The sequence below is a fragment of the Primulina huaijiensis genome, chromosome 15 (genome assembly GCF_012295235.1).
Source record: "Primulina huaijiensis isolate GDHJ02 chromosome 15, ASM1229523v2, whole genome shotgun sequence".
In the NCBI taxonomy this organism is placed as follows: domain Eukaryota; kingdom Viridiplantae; phylum Streptophyta; class Magnoliopsida; order Lamiales; family Gesneriaceae; genus Primulina; species Primulina huaijiensis.
The window spans coordinates 1,429,155-1,448,901 of record NC_133320.1 but is presented as its reverse complement, the minus strand read 5'-3'; the positions used below and the strand labels follow the sequence as shown (position 1 = coordinate 1,448,901).

The window sequence follows — 19,747 nt, the reverse complement described above, 5'->3', positions numbered from 1 at the left end:
AAGAATATAACTTGGTGAGTACTGATAGATGTCAAATGATTTTATTCGTAAAATATTATTTTTTTATAGTTTTATATGTATTCATAAAATATTATCAGCGAAAAATATATACTAAACATTATTCAACCAATAGAATATTGTTTGACGCCAAATGAAGCTTAGGAAAGTTGTGTGGTGGTTTAGTGGGACAAATACTTGGTATATTAATTTTTGTTTTGGATATAATCGGATGACAAAAACTTGTGTGAGATGGTCTCACTGGTCGTATTTGTGATACGGATCTTTTATTTGGGTCATCCATGAAAAAGTATTACTTTTTATGCTAAGAGTATTACTTTTTGTTGTATATATGGGTAGGGTTGATCCGTCTCACAGATTAGGATCCGTGAGACGGTCTCACATGAGACTTACTCTAATTGGATTAATCAAGAAATTGTTTCAATTTATTTGTAATATATCAAGAAAATAATTTAATTTCTAATGATTACCTACATTGTTATGTTTGAAAAGCTTCTATAGATTAAAAATAATAATTATTAAGATATCATCTTTTTATCGCTTAAATCTCGAGCATATGAATCTCAATATTTGTCGAATACTAGATTGAGAGAAAAAAATAATCTCAATTCTTATCCAAATGAAACAGATCTACTCCCTACCCAATACCACCCCTAATTTCACATTGATTAGTATTCAATATAGGCAAAAACTTGTATGAGACGGTCTCACGGGTCGTATTTGTGAGACGGATCTCTTATTTGGGTCATCCATGAAAAAATATTACTTTTTATGCTAAAAATATTACTTTTTATTGTGAATATGAGTAGGGTTGACCCGTCTCACGGATTAAGATCCGTGAGACGGTCTCACGTCAATATATGATGATTTATATGATTATACAAACACCAAAATCGACTGTTCGTGATTCCGGAATCAAATTTTATGCCTTTAAATCAATCATTCAATTACTAAGAATACTTCACACGACTTTAATTTTGAGTTAATATATTTTAAATGATAAAAACTTGCGTGAAATGATCTCACGAATAGTATTTTACGAGATACATTATCGTACGATACACCTACTCATTTTAAATTCACTCGCGAATATTGAATTATAAGCCGTTGTGTCAGAAGCACAACAGTAGTATTTATATTCGTTTCCTATGTTTAATGGGATGCGGACACAACACCGCACGACTCCAAATAATGCCTCTCTTTCCTCTATTTTACATGACAATAAAATCAGCACCAAAAGACATTTGATTCTCACAAGTACATCACGCTATTCAGTATTCACGTTGCTCCAACAAACTAAGAGAAAAATTACATGAAAATAACTCACAAAAGTAAATAAAAAAAAACAAACCAAAACACAAACTAAAAGGCTTCTGCCCTTTCCCAGCTTACTCTACAACTCATCCTTCATGGGATCGTTCTATGAGGAACCCATAATCAAGATCCGCATTTTCTACCCGAATCTACAGAGGGTCGATTTGGGTGACCACGATGGGGCTTCGAACCACATGCTTCCCATCGAGCCAAGAAAGTGATCCAAACAGAGCCCCGGATTCACCCATTACCAAATTCTTATCATCAACCGTAACTGAGACATAGTACCCGAGCCTCCTAACCGTCTCCGAGAAGACCAACTTCTCAGGCTTGACCCTGACCTTGACCCCCTTTGGCTGCTCGACTCTCACTCGATAAACCGCATTTGCCTCTCCTACATTTGTCACCATACGAAAGAATACCTTCTTGGATGGCCCTTTGGACGAGCTTGGAAATAACACAGATATTGATGGATAATTAAAACTCTCTGGCAATGCCTTCCTGACCGGACAACTCACCCGTGATCGAGTGATCACTTGAATAGTTTTTGGGCCGTATTCTATAGCGCACAAGAAGCTTACATAGTCATGATTTTTCAGGTCATAAACGAGTCCAGGATCAATAGCTAAATCAAGGTTCAAGTGGCCGGCTCCATAATCATATGGAGTTGCTGGTTTTTTGCTAGACTCGTCAAGAACTGGGTTCCAAGAATTATCATTCAAATTCGCAGTGGTCATCAAAGCAGACCGGATCGCAGCAGGGCTCCAATCCGGGTGCGCGGATTTAAGCAAGGCTGCTGCACCACTTACATGAGGGCAAGCCATGGATGTGCCCGAAAGGATATTGAATTCCGTTTTTCGAGTGTCCAAATCCAGGCCAGTTGGGCCAACTGCTTCCGTCCAGGCAGCCAAGATGTTAACTCCAGGGGCGATCAAATCCGGTTTTAGAACCTCCGGGTTCAACACATTCGGCCCCCTGCCGGAAAATGAGGCGACAACCGGAGCCGGTTTGATTCCAATGACCGTGCCCTGGAAGTTTATCGTGGCGGTGGCCTCTGGATTGGATGATAAATATGCCTTAATTTTATCACCTTCATCAGAGCCAATGGCGCAAGCTGGAAGTAAGTGAGCATCGCCCAGTAAACCTTCACCATTGGACAAGCCATTGGCGAGGATCATTCCCGACCCGCCGGCTTTCTGCACGACCAATCCTTTGGCGACGCGTGGGCTGCTGCCACGATCACATATCACAATCTTGCCTCTAACAGAGTTGGGATCCAGTGAATTTTCCATACAAAGGGAGGCAGAGAGTACACCTGATTTACCGGGGTAAACTAGATGATACATCTTGCCATACAATGGTTTGCCAGAGTACAAAGAGACGCCGAAGAATTTTCTGCCATCACCGAGAACGACCTCTGCCGGAAAACTTCTGTCGATAGTGCCTGCACCGACGGTGGTCAGCCACGGCGCAAGGTTAGTTACCGACATACCATTGGGGCCGTCGTTTCCAGCGGAGGAGGATACGAAAATACCACGTGAAACAGCACCGTACGCTCCGATTGCTATAGGATCTAGGTAATATGGCGAGGAAACTCCGTCACCGCCGCCGATGGAAATAGAGATGACGTCGACACCATCATTCACCGCTGCGTCAAATGCCGCTAAAATATCTGAATCGAAGCACCCAGCATTCTTCCAGCACACTTTGTACACAGCCAAACGAGCCTTTGGCGCCACGCCTTTCGCGATTCCAGAAGCGTAGCCCTTCATGCTTGCACCAAAAGTGTACCTTCCGGCAGCCGTCGACGCCGTGTGGGTCCCATGCCCATCGGCATCCCTCGGGGACTTGAACTCGATGGTTTCATTAATGCCACCGACAAGCCCTCCAAAACCAGCGGCAGCCTCATGCCCTTTAGCAAAAAACCTAGCTCCGACAATTTTTCTGTTACAATTTTTCCAACTAAACTTCACACCAGCTTCGCAAACGCCCTTCCACCTTCTCGGAACCGGGCCAAGATTCAAATCCGAGAAGCTCCTGCGCTCAGGCCAAATCCCAGTATCAAAAATTCCAATAATAACATCAGAACCGTAATCAGACTCCGACCACAGACCTCGCTGGTTCCGCAGCCCAAGAAACTGCGGTGATCTTGTGGTATGTAGCTCCCGGCGGCGATCTTCGAAAGAAGCTAGTACCGATGGATGCTGAAGCGTTGCAGCCGCCTGATCTGGGGTCAAAACTGCAGCAAATCCTTTGAAAACAGTGTCGTACTCATGGAGAATGGTAGCGGGTTCCGTGAACTCAGAGGTGTACCAGTGGTAATGAGTGGGGAAAACTGACGGCTTTGATGAACTGTCCACTCTGACAATGTAAGTTCTGGGCGTTGGATCACAATTTACTTGGGTCAGTGAGAGAGAAATGAGGAGGAAGTAAAGTACAAGAGTAGCCATTGAAGTGTGATCGAGGAAGTAGAGTGAGCTTTCAAGTAAGAAAGAAAATATGGACTTTATTACTCCTTTTTTAGTTTTGTATTAGTCGTTAAATGAATCATTAAATTAAATTGTGGGACTTCTAACCAATTTTTTTTAACTAAAAACTATATTAAATATTATTGAAATATCACATTTATCTGATGAAAAAGAATATCATATATTCTCCCATTTATATTGATATATAACATTCATTATTAATTAAAAAAATATAAAAGTACTTTAAAAACATCTTTTAAAAATTTACCATTTAAAATATTAAACAGTATAAATGTGATCAATAATTAAATTTGTGGGCAATCTTTCAAAGCAGGCTTAAAAAAAAGTACCCATTTTTTGCTGCAATCGAGGCAGCAAACAATTATCTTGAGGAAGGAACGACACTTCGACGATAGCAACGGCGTCGTTTTGTATTAGTAAGCATAAAAGGGTGGTCAAGTGTCATGGTGGAGTCCCTTTCTTTAAATCTTTATTTATGGTGGGTCATTATATTATATTATATTATATAAAATGGGGGAAATTAAATATAAGCCCGACTCGCTTTAAAAAGGAGGAAATACAGAGCCAATTGTTAATTAAGAGGGCCTGGAAAAAACAAAGAAGTAGAAATTGTGTTTACTTAGTGGACAAGATCGTGTTGAAACCATTAAAATGATTTTATAGAATATATAAACAATAACATTTTTTATTTGATTTATCAATTTTCGGATTATTGTATAAATATAGGAGAAATTGAGATGGGATAGAATGAATCATGAGAGTCATTATATTCCACCAAATCGAATACCTTTCATAATCTCTGAAGTCAAAAAATTGTGTGAGACGGTCTCACGGGTCGTATTTTGTGAGACGAATCTCTTATTTGGGTCATCCATGAAAAATTATTACTTTTTATGCTAAGAGTATTACTTTTTATTGTGAATTTCGGTAGGGTTGACACGTCTCACAGATAAAGATCCGTGAGACCGTCTCACAAGAGACCTACTCATCTCTGAAATTCATTGTGTGTACATATATCATGTATATACACAATTGTCTCTTTGTTTTGTTTTGATAATAACAAAACTTTATCAGTGTGTTTGGTTCTTTGTAAATATGGATTTGGATTTGAATTTGGAATTGGATTTGGAAATTCAAGTATTTGAAATTCTATTTGGTGTTTGGTTTAAAATTTAAAAATGGTATTTACAAATCCATTTTTTGTTGGGAGAAAAAGGAATTCGAATTTGGAATTTTAAAATTTTACTAAGCTACCCTTATAAATCTCATTAAATTTGATGTGATTTGGATAAAAAAGTAATTGTCTGTTTTTAAAATCCAAATCCCACCAAACCTTATCAAATTTGATGGGATTTGGATATACTCATTGAAATCCCATGAAATTCTAAACAAATCCGAATTCTTTTTTTGAATCACCTTGCCAAACAGTAAAAATAGGATTTTGAAATCCAAATCCGATGAAATCCTCTCAAATCTTGGTTACCAAACACACTGTGTACTAACAATTAAATTAAATTTGCACCGCTAAAACAAGATTAGTCTAAATAACCAAAAGTATATGACTAAGATACAGTTTGATATTATAGATAGGATGGACAAGAGATGAGTAAGGGATAAAGTAGATATGAATAATATAACATTTGATATGTTTTTACCTTGTATTATTATTGTGTTTATTATTTATAAAATCTTAAAAGTACTTGCAAAATTTAAATCAATCGTGGTTGTCTTATGATATAATTGTAAAATTTCATTCATATCATATTTATCACATGAGTATGTCTCTTGTGAGACGTTCTAATTAATCTTTATCTGTAAGACGAGTAAATCCTACCGATATTCACAATAAAAAGTAATATTTTTAGCATAAAAAGTATTATTTTTTCATGGATGACCTAAATAAGATATCTGTCTCACAAAATACGATCCGCGAGACCGTCTCACACAAGTTTTTGCCTCATCACATATTCATCGCGGGGTTGTTGATGGATGTGTAATGCAACTCACTTCTAGTGTCATCGCTAGTTAATTGACGAAGTTGAGATGACTTAAAAATAAGACAAACATGACTTAATTAAAAAAATATCTCATCTGACCTTCATAAAATACAACAAACAATGCATAAGCGTCCATCCGAGACATATCTGAGCATGAACAAGTTCAAGTCTGTGACGAACCATGGAAAATATTTAAAATGACAATTTTTATATAAAAATAAGTGACACACGAATTACATGCCTGTCCATTGGATGGACTTGATAGTTGGACTTGGTCGAGACGGGCCCAGACTTTTTCTCGGTCCAAATAAGACTAAATTAGGCCTTAGATCATCACTCACTCCGTCAAATTCTAAATGGGCTACGACCCAAGTCTGACCAATTTAGCTCCATTAAAACCTTGATTTATTGGTCGTCCCCCCTCCCCCGAAAAGGAAAAACAGGTGAAATTTTAAATGTCATTGTAATTGAATTTATGGCCATGATTTTGATGGCTTCGACTCAGTGTACTTTACCGGTGAAAGCATCACTTACGAGACTTCCATTTTATTAGATACGATAAAATATATGTGTGTGTATAATTCATCTTTTTAGTATTCATTATAGTAGTAGTATCTTGTGAGACAGTTTCATGAATCTTTATCTGTGAGATGGGTCAACCCTACCGATATTCACGATAAAAAGTAATACTCTTATGATAAAAATTAATATTTTTTCATGGATGACCCAAATAAGAGATCTGTCTCACAAAATACGATCCGTGAGACCGTCTCACATAAATTTTTGCCTCATTTGTAGATATCTAGGTGAACACATCCTAAATGACGTCCACATGTTAAATATGATGAAATTATATATTCAATAGGTGTACGTGATATCAGAAGTGTTCACGTAGTTATCCTATAAATTAATTTTATATATATTGTATATGATCAAAAAAACGAATAAAAATACACAAAAATTAGAGTTACTATAAAAAAAACAAATTTAAGAAATATATATAGATATTGTATATGATCAAGAAAAGAATGAAAATACACAAAAATTAGAGTTACTATAAAAAGCAAATTTAAGAAATGCCAACAAGAAACAACATAATACACCTCGTTATAATAACATAACATAAATATTTTTATAAAAAATATTATTTAGTTCATTATAAAAAGATAAATTACATTATTAAATCGTCCACATATTTTGAAAAAATTCACTAAAAAAATGTGGTAAATAATTTAACTGATATCGGAGTTTAGAATATTGCTATATAACTTTGCAGGCATGTATAGTTTTGTTAATGCGAGCATTTCTTATACTAAATGTTGATAATGTTATAATAATTAAAAGATAATATTGGAATTTAATAAAAAATAATATCTAATTAATTTTTTAAAAAATGTTAATAATAATTAATATATATTTTTGGAAATTTATTAACATATATATACCCTATATTCCCACACAAAAGGAGTTGTTCTGCAGGCACGAAAGGAAGAAAAAACCGCACCAGACACAGACTCGCCCCGTCCCCATGTATTCTTTGACTCTGCACTTCGCACTGACCTTTGACTAACTTTTTGTTCCTCCCAATTTAATATTATTTATTTATTATATTATATTTTATATCTATATATATTTTTTGCACAATATTATTGTAATAATAATTATTATTATTTTCGAATGCTACTGTACTATTATTTTCATGCGTACTTTTGTCTGTCTACAAATTGAATTTTTTATACATGATGATTTTTTTTAAAAAAAAAGTATTAACTGAAATTATTTTTTAACTAGGAAATATATTTTTTTATTATTTAATTTACAATATTTTATCGTAATTTATTATTATTTGAAGTTCAGGGTTACATAATTATTTTGTAAACGTGCAATATCTCCAAGAAATGAATTTATATTTTCCATATTATAATAATTATTGTGACTGCCAGGATAAATCAAAGCTGAGATTCACCTGAAACAAATCTCGAATTTGGCATGCATTTGGCATAAAATAGTATTGTTAATCATCAATTTGGTCTCTCATTTTAGTCATAATCCCGATTTAATGAATCCTCCATTTCTTAAATGACCTGATTTGATCCTCCAATTTTCACTTGTGTTCCCAATTCGGTCATTTAAGCCAAAGTATTTTTTAAAATGGCCAAAATAACCTTGTTTATAAAAATTATACAAAGAGTCGTGAAAATGGTATGAGAGCTTAAGTTAAATATTTTAGAAATATTATATTGTTACTGTGTAACCTACGTACGTGTCTGACGATGGACTATTAATCAAATGGGAAAAATATGTGTGAGACGGTCTCACGGATCGTATTTGTGAGACGAATCTTTTATTTGGGTCATCCATGAAAAAATATTACTTTTTATGCTAAGAGTATTACTTTTTATTGTGAATATGAGTATGGTTGACTCGTCTCACAGATTAAGATCTGTGAGACGGTCTCACATGAGACCCACTCAATATATTTTGGATCCAAACTTGAGATTTATTATTTTCGTATTCATTTTAATATTTTGGAATATTTAAAACAAAAGAGATATAATCAAAATTGGATACCATAAACAACTAGGAACATTTCAAAATAATAAATTCATATAAATATTATTAGATTCCTCTAAAACCTCGAAAGACCTTAAAGAAATCCAAATGACGATACAAAATTATGTCAATCAGCTACAATATGTATTACAAAACATCGAATATATCCTCGAAAAACAAAAGAAAAAAACTCTTGAAACATCAAAGGATATTAAAAAAAATCTAAAACCTAGAACAACGACTCGGTTATACCACCATCTTTTGATATATAACCCTTATTAAATCAAAACCAGAATTTCGTATAATTTGTAAAAGTCAATTTTGAATACTATATTTTTTTTAAAACTCTTCAAAATTTTACTTTGACTAAAATTGAAATTTTATATAATATATAAAAGTTAGGTTGAACACATTTTAATTTTTAAACTTCACAAAAATCATTAAAATTATAGAACCAATATGTCGTGTAACTAAACATTTAATTAATTTAGCGATGTCTTATTTAAAATTACAATGAATATTAATTAATTAATTAAATGATTTTATTTATGGAAGCTTTTTTAAAATTTCCTAGAAACAATTAATTTTAAAATTTTCAACCTTACTTTTATATATAATTTTAAATTCAATCATATTTCATAAATATTTTAAAATTTTTTTGATAAAGAAAAAATAATTGAATTGAAAATAATAAAAACTACTTGTTTATAATTATTCCAACTCTACGGACACTAGTTCATATTAAACGATGGTAATGATATTATGTCAACTCTCTAACTTTTTTCTTACCATTACTTGAATTTGTTTCTGATTTTTTTGTTACATCGTTATATAAATATTAAATTTATAAAAGATTTAAATGAAAATTTTATGAAATAATTTACTGTACATAATATTATAAGACACCTTTTGACTGTTGACATACAAAATAAAACTCAATATCCTTATTTTAATAAAATTGTAGGATAATTAGAACAAAAAATAATTATATTATCTTTATTATAAAGTCAATATTTACAAAATATTATCTTTTATTTTTTATTATTTCAATTTCGAAAATTGATAATTTTTATTTTAAAAAAGGTAAAAAATATCGTGTGACACGGTCTATGCATGTTATTATCATTTAACTATTATTTAATATCCCATTGTAAAATAAATTAAATTTGTTGGTAAAAAGAAGAAGAAAAAAAGCAGATCACATGTCAAATATCATCAATCCCTGGCCGTTGGATTTTCTCGATAAAAACAATGTCGGTTTCATTTCCCAATGTTGGGAAAAAACAACAAATGTATTTAAAAAGAAAAAAAATTGAGATCGGAAAAATCGGAACCCAACTGAGAAATTAAAAATGGTTTATTCGAAAATGAAATCCGCTACCCTATACTTTGCGGGTATAAAATCAAACTAAATATTCAATATTTTTACGCGAAAAATCTGAGAGAAAACTAGGGTTTAGAGATGGCCGATGGTGATGTTAAGAGGGGGACTGTCAAGTGGTTCAATGACGAAAAGGGATTTGGGTTTATCACTCCAGATGATGGTAGTGAAGATCTGTTTGTTCATCAATCGGCTATAAAGACCGATGGCTATCGCAGCCTCGGTGATGGCGAGTCTGTCGAGTTCACGGTGGAGCACGGCAGCGATGGACGAGCCAAGGCGGCTAACGTGACCGGTCCTGACGGTGGATCTGTGCAGGGAAGCACCCGTGGTTCGTATGGAGGTAGAGATGGCGGTGGAGGGTACGGAGGAGGTGGTAGAGATGGCGGCGGAGGGTACGGAGGAGGGGGTAGAGGTGGCGGCGGAGGGTACGGAGGAGGGGGTAGAGGTGGCAGTCGCGGTGGAGGAGGCTATGGCGGAGGCGGATACGGTGGTGGTGGAGGCGGATATGGTGGTGGAGGCGGGGGATATAGTAGTGGCGGTGGTGGAGGCGGGAGTTGTTACAAGTGTGGTGAGGGTGGTCATTTTGCGAGAGAGTGCACACAGGGAGGCGGCGGCGGAGGTGGTGGAAGGTATGGCGGAGGTGGAGGAGGTAGGTATGGAGGTGGAGGCGGCGGTGGCGGCGCTGGAGGGGCCTGTTACAACTGCGGTGAAGAGGGTCATTTCTCTCGTGAGTGCCCGAACGCCAACCGTTAGGCTACTCCTTTAACGTGAAGATCGCCTAGGTTTCGCTATCTTGTGCCCTTATTGGTTTGTCTCCGGTTTTTATTAGCTTTTCTGATTTGGTTAACCGTGTCATATGAATTAAAATGGGATTGTTTTATCTGGATCTACTGCTTTTTTGATACGAACGGACAACTTTTTCATCAGCGATGGTATTTTCCTATGTTATACTGGTATTGAAACTAGTGTGGGGTCTATTTTTGTTCGCGAAATGTACATGTATATGAATATACATGTTTGGCTCGAATGATCTTAGTCTATTTGCCCTCATATTTCAAATGTCTATTTAGTTTATCTCGATTTTTACTTCAGTGCTTCATTGATTTGTCTGTTCCAATAAGTTGTGATGGTCATTGTACTCCGACCCGATTCTTTTCTTGTGGAATTGTAATGTTCTGAATACGCATGTGTGGGAATTAGTAGATCGCTTTAGTTAGTTTCTTGGATATTTGAAGTAATTGGTGATGCTTTGTGGCTCGCTGGATCCTATACGAGAATGTATATGTATTTCTAAGGAATGCGTCTAACCGGTCCTTTCCTAAAGCCGCTGTTGAACGAGTTTATTTAAGATCTCTCCCATTGGCTCAGAATTAGAACCGAAACTACTCTGCATCCTAATCATGGTTTTAAATCATCGTTGCAATTTGCCAGCTTTCAACATCACTTTCTGTTTCTCATACCCTGTATATCATAGTTATTTAAGGCGCAATTTGACGTAAATTTTAAAATCCAAAATACATAAAGCAATCTATGATCTGTGCTATGATATTACCTTCTCAAAATATTTTTCACCAAGATAGAAAAAATATAAATAAAAATTGATTAATTAATAAAGTAAATGATAACCAGAAAAAACTTCCATCATCAAAGTTCTATAGAAAGTCACAAGTACATGGTATATTAAAGAAAAAAAACTCACCTGATTCCTCTTTGTCTTCAACTATATCATCATTATGGTCTTTCAAAAAAAAATTGTGAGAAATGAGTTTTGAAGAAATTAGAACATTGAATGGTAGGGACTAACCTTGTGATGGGAAATATATTTTTGGCACGGTGACCCGTAATATTGTCATCTCTTTCTTCAAATATGTCTTGTATTTTCTGTTTAATTTTCTCTTTTTACATTTAGCTAAGAAGCACCATTTGACCATAATATTGGCTTCTCTTTCTTCAAATATAATATTGACCATTATATTTAACTAAGATGCACCACTTGTGATACTATAAGTCTTGTAAGGAGCTGAAACATTGTAGATTATTATATTCAATAAAATGTGTGACAATAGTAAAAGTTTTCATAGATGGCTTCTGAGCCCCTGGATAAAAAAATCTTGCATAAATGATCGACATATAGGGGTTTTGTGATTAGGTAGTCACGAGCTTTGCTAATCGGGCTTCAAAACTGTTTTGGCTTGAGTTAATTTTTATTCAACTACAAAATAACAGAAAGGCGCAAGCTTCTGCGACTCTTGGATGCTTCACGCCTAGTCAGATGCTTGCGCTTGTTTCAAGTGCTGCGCCTGGCTGCGTCTGTCGCGTTGGCGCACACTATTAATAACTGTGCTGTAAATGTGGGGTATATTTCTCCGTTCTGTATAATATGTTCCCCTGTCTTCCATTTTCGACATCTAGCAATATTTTAGGCCGACCCCTAGAGCGACGTCTTCTCCATGTTTACTGTATGATCTCTGAGATTAATTTTCAACAGCATTCACGTGTCATGGTGATAACTATTGTCATGGTGATAGCTATTGAAAGATTATGAATTACTCTTCTCTGGGGAGGATGATCTCTTGTATGTACTTTTTGGCTCAGCAGTTCAGCTGAAAGCCACACAATAATTTAGAGGTGAACTGCTTGGCTAATATCTCTGGTTGTTGATGAAACATGTCATTATCTGTTTCTCAGTTTGGACAACTCCATATGGGCGAAAATGTGATGTAATATAGCTCAACAATGAAATAAATACCCGTCTTTCACAAGCAGCAGCCTTGTGCCTTTTGCCTAGAGGCTAGACCCCTGAAACATTCACTTATCTCGGTACTCTGGCATTGTTGAATCGTCGAGCTCCCTTTGAATTCATGTCTAGGTCCAGATAGTGCAATAGATTGGTTAATGAAATGCCAGATATATTTCTCATTGACCTTTTTTGGTCCAAACACATGGCTGTCTATGTTTGAAAAATCTTTCTAGACCAATAGGGTCTATTGATCCAATGTATTTACGGTTCTGAACGATAATTCAACCCAATAAATCAGAGTATACATGCTAGATTCGGAATTTCAAAGCAATTTTTCTTCTATGTTAGTGTAGTATTGTGTCTGTTTTGCAATCCCCTAGCGCCGCAAGAGTCCCAATGTTCCGATCTGTTAACTTTGATGTTTTTCTAACCACTTGGTTCTTTGGTGTTCAACCTAATTTCCTTCCAGAGAAGACCCACCTAACATTTAAATCAGTTGAGACATCCTTATCTTTTTCCAATCCCCAGTTAGAGACAACTAGCTTCTCATCTTTCTCGATCCAGTGATACCTTCATAATCCATATGATTATTAATTTATATTATATAATATATAGTTTATATACAGTTAGTGTAATTGATTTAACACTTTAATATATTATATATAAATAGCGTTATAACCTTGTAATGCAGTCATTGTTCATAGATTTTATTAAGTTTATTTATTATTTACAGAATGTTTTTATTAGTAAAATAAAAAGTAATTATAAGACTGCATTATGATTGATTACTCAAATTGTTCTTTTCTTTTTGTGCTAAAGCACAATCACATAATTTACTGTATTGTACTTATGGAGGGGAGGAATTGTACAATGGTTACGTCTGATTTGTTTGTGCTCTTATGTTAATTAATTAATAATAATTAATTAATCGTTTGTCATATAATAGTTATGATTGCCATCCTGTTTTTGGTGAATTTGGATATATATGTAATATATATGTTTTGTGATGGAAAATGGCTCGAACATTTCTGAGTTTGCTATTTCAATTGCTGCTGAAACTTGGGATCTGAATGGTGGAGATGTGGAGTTGAGGTGAAGGAAAATATGGTAAAGTTCCCCCCGAAAGCGTAAGAATGCTGAGTCGGATAACCCCCAATATCTATTAAAGCTTCGACTTGTGGCGATGAAAAGATTGTGGATTTTTAGTCTTGTGAGGAGTCAAGAGGATGATGCTTTTAATGGCAGGAACTCAGAGTTGAGTGAGTTAATAAGTGGAGGTGAGACTCATCTGACGAGAAATTAAGGAAGTGTAATGAGTTCTGCAAAAGAAAGTCATGAATTCCTCGGGTCAGAGCTCTTGAGTCCTTGAAAATTTCCCAGAATCTGTTGGTATTTTAGTTTCTGATTATCCGGGAGAGTGGAGTGCTTGCTGGCAAGAAGATCTTTCTTGACCTACTCTCAAAGTTGAGAAGAACCCGGAACAGACGAAACTAGAATGAGGGTGTGAAAGTTGAAAAGCTGTTAGATTCAGTATGTTTTTTATCCTGCTTCTACATTCCAGGAAAGGATATGATTTAACGACAATGAAACCATTTCTTATGAAATTTCTGTTACCGACATTCTCTCCTACCGTCCTTTGTCGTTGAGCACTGCTTGTACAACATATTCCTAATGTCTCATGAGATAAAGAACTCGAGTCCAGACTGATATTAGCACTGTTTTTGTCAGCCTTGGCCATGTTGCCCCGGTACTACCTCCATCACAAGGTCGGGCTAGCCACATCGGGCCGATTGAGCTGTTTCCCTTGGGCAAGACCATTTTCTTGAAGATCCCATAAACGTGGAGACTAAGGAATATGATGACACCCGTATTGGTAGGCGTGAAATTTATTCATCTTCGACATAGGCTAGACCAGGCTCGAGGATTATATAAGCTTGGTTTGGCTCTACGTTTACATGGGAGAAGTGGGCGTTATTACATACATTAAAATCCTATTAATATGGGTTGGAGATAATTTTCAACTAGGTTTTAGTTCAACAATTCACAACGCATACGAGGTCCAAAGTTTTTGGATCCAGTATGTAACACACAGATGGTTCTTGTAAAAACATTAGTAAGACAAAAGTGGTGATTATCTGATAGAAGTTGTGTTTGATACAGTGCTTTGTTGTTGGACTTTGTGTGTTGTGTGTGATAGATCTAGTCTAGGACTTCTACCCTCTTGGCCAGAATGAGAGAACCCTCTTGGGATAAATATACGAATTCAATTATTTAAATTATAATAAATAAAATAAATTTTAATTTAAAATATTATCAGGATTTTCTAACTTTTTCTTATATTAGTTAGCAACTCTTTAATTTTTGGAATTAAAACTAATATCAAATGCAAAAGATAATGATGTATTGTATAACTTTTTGAGTCACTTGGACTTATATTTGCTTAATTATGTTTAGATTAACAATTAAAATCGTGTTAATTTTGAAAAATTTATTAATAATTATGACAATGAAAGTAATAATTAAAATTTTTCAAGAACTTTCTAGTTTTAATTAGCTACAAGATGAATGAAAAATGCTTCTTTTGTTAATATCCATCAATCATTAGGAGCACACGGTACATCTAATGTGGTCCAATTAACTACACTCTTAACATTTTTACATTTCTAACATATTAATTCTCCATTAAAAAAAGTAATAATGTTGTGAAAAAGTAAAAATTTACGGTAAAAAGTAAAAATCTCAAACTCTTAAAATTATTACACTACACACTTTATAATATTTTTCTCTCAACTCAATTGTGATTTTCTTCACAAATGAGAGATCTATTTATAGAAAATTTTTACAAATAATCCAAAAATAAAATACATCATTACCTACATCATCACACACTAATTTTCAATATTCAACACCTAATTTTACCTAATTTTCAACATTCAACATTCACATTTTCAACACAAATATTTAACACATTTTTAAATAATTTTTCAACACTCCCCCTTGTGATGATGATCATAATGATTGTATACATTACGTGTTTTTATACTGCCTCGTTAAAAACCTTACTAGGAAAAACCCATTGGGATAAAAACCATAGTAAGGGAAAAAGAGTGCAGTCACGTAAACTCCCCCTCATGTTGACACGAACAATTCTTCACAAATTTCGTAGATTGCGCATCCCAATATTATATATGTGCTTTCTGAATATTGTCGTAGGAAGTGCCTTTGTGAAGAGATCTGATGAGTTTTCACTTGATTGAATGTGACGAACATCAATACATTTATTCTTCTCAAGCTCCTTGGTGAATGCGAAGAACTTAGGAGGAATATGTTTAGTTCTGTCGCTTTTTATGTATCCTTCTTTCATTTGAGCAACACATGCAGCATTATCTTCATATAGTATCACAGGCTTCTCGTCGAATGATAATCCGCATGAGATTTGGATATGTTGAGTCATTGATTTTAACCACACACATTCACGGCTTGCTTCATGTAGTGCAATAATCTCGGCATGATTTGATGAAGTTGTTACAAGTGTTTGTTTCTGTGAACGCCAAGAAATTGCAGTGCCTCCACGAGTAAATACATATCCAGTTTGAGAACGTGCTTTGTGTGGATCAGATAAGTATCCAGCATCGGCATAACCAATTATACTTGGATTAGCATCTTTTGAATACAAAAGTCCCAAGTCTGTCGTTCCTCGTAGATAACGGAATATATGTTTAATTCCGTTCCAATGTCTCTTTGTTGGATATGTGCTAAATCTTGCCAATAAATTTACGGCAAAAGATATATCAGGCCTTGTACAATTTGTAAGATACATAAGGGCACCGATAGCACTTAGATATGGTACTTCTGGACCAAGAATATCTTCATCATCTTCACATGGACGGAATGGATCCTTTTCTATGTTTAATGATCTAACAACCATTGGAGTACTTAAAGGATTTGATTTGTCCATATTAAAACGTTTAAGGATCTTTTCTGTATAATTTGTCTGGTGAACAAATATTCCACATTCTTTTTGTTCAATTTGTAAACCCAGACAATACTTGGTTTTTCCAAGATCCTTCATTTCAAATTCTTCTTTCAAGTATGACACAACTTCTTGAATTTCCTTATTTGTTCCAATGATGTTTAAATCATCAACATATACAGCAATAATTACGCATCCGGATGTTGTTTTCTTAATGAAAACACAAGGGCATATTGAATTATTTACATATCCCTTTTTCATCAAGTGATCACTTAGCCTATTATACCACATTCTGCCGGATTGCTTCAACCCATATAATGATCTTAGTAATTTCACAGAATAACATTCTCTGGGTTTTGAACTTTGTGCTTCAGGCATCTTAAATCCTTCAGGGATTTTCATATATATATTACTATCAAGTGATCCATATAAGTAGGCTGTAACAACATCCATAAGACGCATTTCTAAATTTTCAGATACTGCCAAGCTAATCAAATACCGAAACGTAATTGCATCCATCACAGGAGAATACGTTTCTTCATAATCAATTCCAGGCCTTTGAGAAAAACCTTGTGCAACAAGTCGAGCTTTATATCTTACTATTTCATTTTTCTCATTTCGCTTTCGAATAAAAACCCATTTGTATCCAACAGGTTTTACACCTTCAGGTGTAAGGACTATAGGTCCAAAAACATTACGTTTATTTAGCGAATCCAATTCAACCTGGATGGCATCTTTCCATTTTATCCAATCCTGCCGATTTTTACATTCACCAAAAGATTTTGGTTCATGATCTTCATTATCATTTATGATGTCGATTGCCACATTATAAGAAAATATATCATCAATTTCTTCTATATCTTTTCGGTTCCATATTTTTCCAGTATTAATATAATTGATAGAGATTTCATGATTCTCGTCAGTTTGTGGTTCTGACAAAACATTTTCATCATCATGTGTTTCTTCAGGAACATCATTCTCTATTTTGTGATCATTATGTGTTTCTTCAGGAACATCATTCTCTATTTTGTGATCATTGTGTTTCTCTATGAATTTTCTTTTTCGAGGATTTTTATCCTTGGAACCAACTGGCCTTCCACGCTTCAGGCGTTTAATGACATCATGACTATCTTCAATTTGTTTCTTCGGAATTTCAATTCGAGCAGGGGCATTTGCAGCATGTATATATGATTTAGTTACCCCTTTTGTGTCTGCAAATGCATCTGGTATTTGATTTGCTATTCTTTGCAAGTGCACAATTTGCTGTACATCTTTTTCACATTGTTTTGTTCTTGGATCCAGATGTAACAATGATGATACATACCATGTAATTTCTTTTTCGGTATGTTTCTGTTCTCCCCCTAACATTGGGAAGATTTCCTCATTAAAATGACAATCAGCAAAACGTGCTGTGAACACGTCGCCTGTCTGTGGTTCAAGATATCGAATGATCGATGGACTATCATAACCAATATAAATTCCAATCTTTCTTTGAGGTCCCATTTTCTTTCGTTGAGGTGGTGCAATAGGCACATACACCATACATCCAAAAATTCTCAGATGAGAAATGTCTGGTTCTTTACCAAATGCAAGCTGCAATGGGGAGTATTTATGATATGCACTTGGTCTGATGCGAATTAATGAAGCAGCATGTAAAATTGCATGTCCCCATATAGAAATAGGGAGCTTTGTTTTCATAATCATTGGTCTAGCAATCATTTGCAGACGTTTAATCAATGATTCAGCCAATCCATTTTGAGTATGTACATGAGCAACAGGATGCTCAACAATGATTCCCATAGACATACAATAATCATTGAAAGTCTGGGAAGTAAATTCACCAGCATTATCAAGTCTAATTTTCTTGATTGTATAATCGGGAAATTGATTCCTCAATTTTATTATTTGAGCAAGTAATCTTGCAAATGCAACATTTCGAGTTGACAATAAACATACATGTGACCATCTGCTGGAGGCATCAATCAATACCATAAAGTATCTGAATGGTCCACATGGTGGATGGATTGGTCCACAAATATCACCCTGAATACGTTCAAGAAACATTGGTGATTCAGTTTGGATTTTGGCTGGTGATGGTCTTATAATAAGTTTTCCAAGAGAACATGCTTTACATTGAAACTTATTATTCTGAAAGATCTTCTGGTCTTTCAATGGATGACCATGTGTATTTTCTATAATTCTTCGCATCATTGTTGAACCAGGATGTCCTAATCGATCATGCCAATTGGTTAATATTGAAGAATTATCAATTACCATGTTTGATTCAATGGGACGTATATGTGTATAATGCAATCCAGTAGGGAGCATTGGTAGTTTTTCAATCACATATTTCTTTCCTGATTTATATGTGGTAAGACACATATATTTCTCATTCCCTTCATTCATTGTTTGAGTATCATACCCATGGGAATATATATCATTAAAACTCAACAAATTTCTTTTCGATTGTGGTGAATATAAAGCATCATTGATCAAAAATTTTGTACCATTAGGTAACAAAAATTGTGCTTTACCACATCCTTTAATCAAGTCTACAGGACCTGATATTGTATTCACCGTTGTTTTTGTTGGTTTTAGTTCCAAGAAATATCTTTTATCTCGGAGGATAGTGTGCGTTGTACCACTATCAGGTATGCAAACTTCAGCTTGGTTCGTAGCATTTTCCATATTTGAACTTCAAAAAAATATGCAATGAAATAAAATTATTGACAATAAAATACAATACAATATAACACACTATAAAACATTATCATACGAATACATAAAAAATAAAATATTTTACATATTTATTCCACCATCAAATTGATCATTATCTGAGAAATCAATCAGAAAATCTCCAGCATCAAAATGAGTTGAACCACTCAAAGGTTCACTGTGTTCAGTAAAGTTGGTCTCCTTTTCTTTCCCCTTTATTGATTCTTTATAAAGTTTACAAAGGTGCTCAGGGGCTCGACAAATACGGGACCAATGTCCTGGAGTACCACATCTGAAACAAGAACTTTCAAATCTTTTTGAGTGATTCTCATTAACACTCATATTCTCTTGATGCCTTTTCGGTGGGTGGTTTGGGACGTTCTTTTGAGATGAGTTATAGAAATAACTATCTCGATTATTTTCAAAACCACGGCCGCGTCCACGACCACGACCACTTCCACGTCCACGTCCACGTCCACGACCACGACCACGACCTCGATTTTGTCCTCGACCAAAATCTTGTCTGTAACTTTGATTTTGGTTTCCAGGTTTAAATTCATTTTT

The 19,747-nt window shown here is 34.8% G+C and overlaps 1 protein-coding gene and 1 long non-coding RNA gene across 2 annotated transcripts; one reads left to right on the top strand and one right to left on the bottom strand.

The window, feature by feature from the left end:
• Window positions 1-1,201: 1,201 nt before the first annotated feature.
• LOC140958474 (subtilisin-like protease SBT1.6) lies at window positions 1,202-10,988 on the bottom strand. The gene is made up of 2 exons (XM_073415924.1): window positions 10,063-10,988; window positions 1,202-3,774 (listed from the first exon to the last, which is right to left on the bottom strand). The coding sequence occupies exons 1-2, from the start codon at window positions 10,473-10,475 to the stop codon at window positions 1,482-1,484; spliced, it is 2,706 nt and encodes a 901-aa protein (XP_073272025.1). The 5' UTR covers window positions 10,476-10,988; the 3' UTR covers window positions 1,202-1,481.
• Window positions 10,989-11,373: 385 nt separating this feature from the next.
• On the top strand, window positions 11,374-12,859 carry LOC140958473 (uncharacterized). The gene is made up of 2 exons (XR_012171791.1): window positions 11,374-12,063; window positions 12,193-12,859. It is a non-coding gene; the product is annotated as an uncharacterized lncRNA (long non-coding RNA).
• Window positions 12,860-19,747: the final 6,888 nt, after the last annotated feature.

Coding starts and splice junctions, on each gene's coding strand:
- LOC140958474 (XM_073415924.1), bottom strand. CDS start 10,475: ATGACCCTCTTCACCGCAGTTGTAACAGGCCCCTCCAGCGCCGCCACC. Junction 3,775..10,062: donor ACGGGTGCTTCCCTGCACAG/ATCCACCGTCAG, acceptor TTCAATGGCTAC/TCTTGTACTTTACTTCCTCC.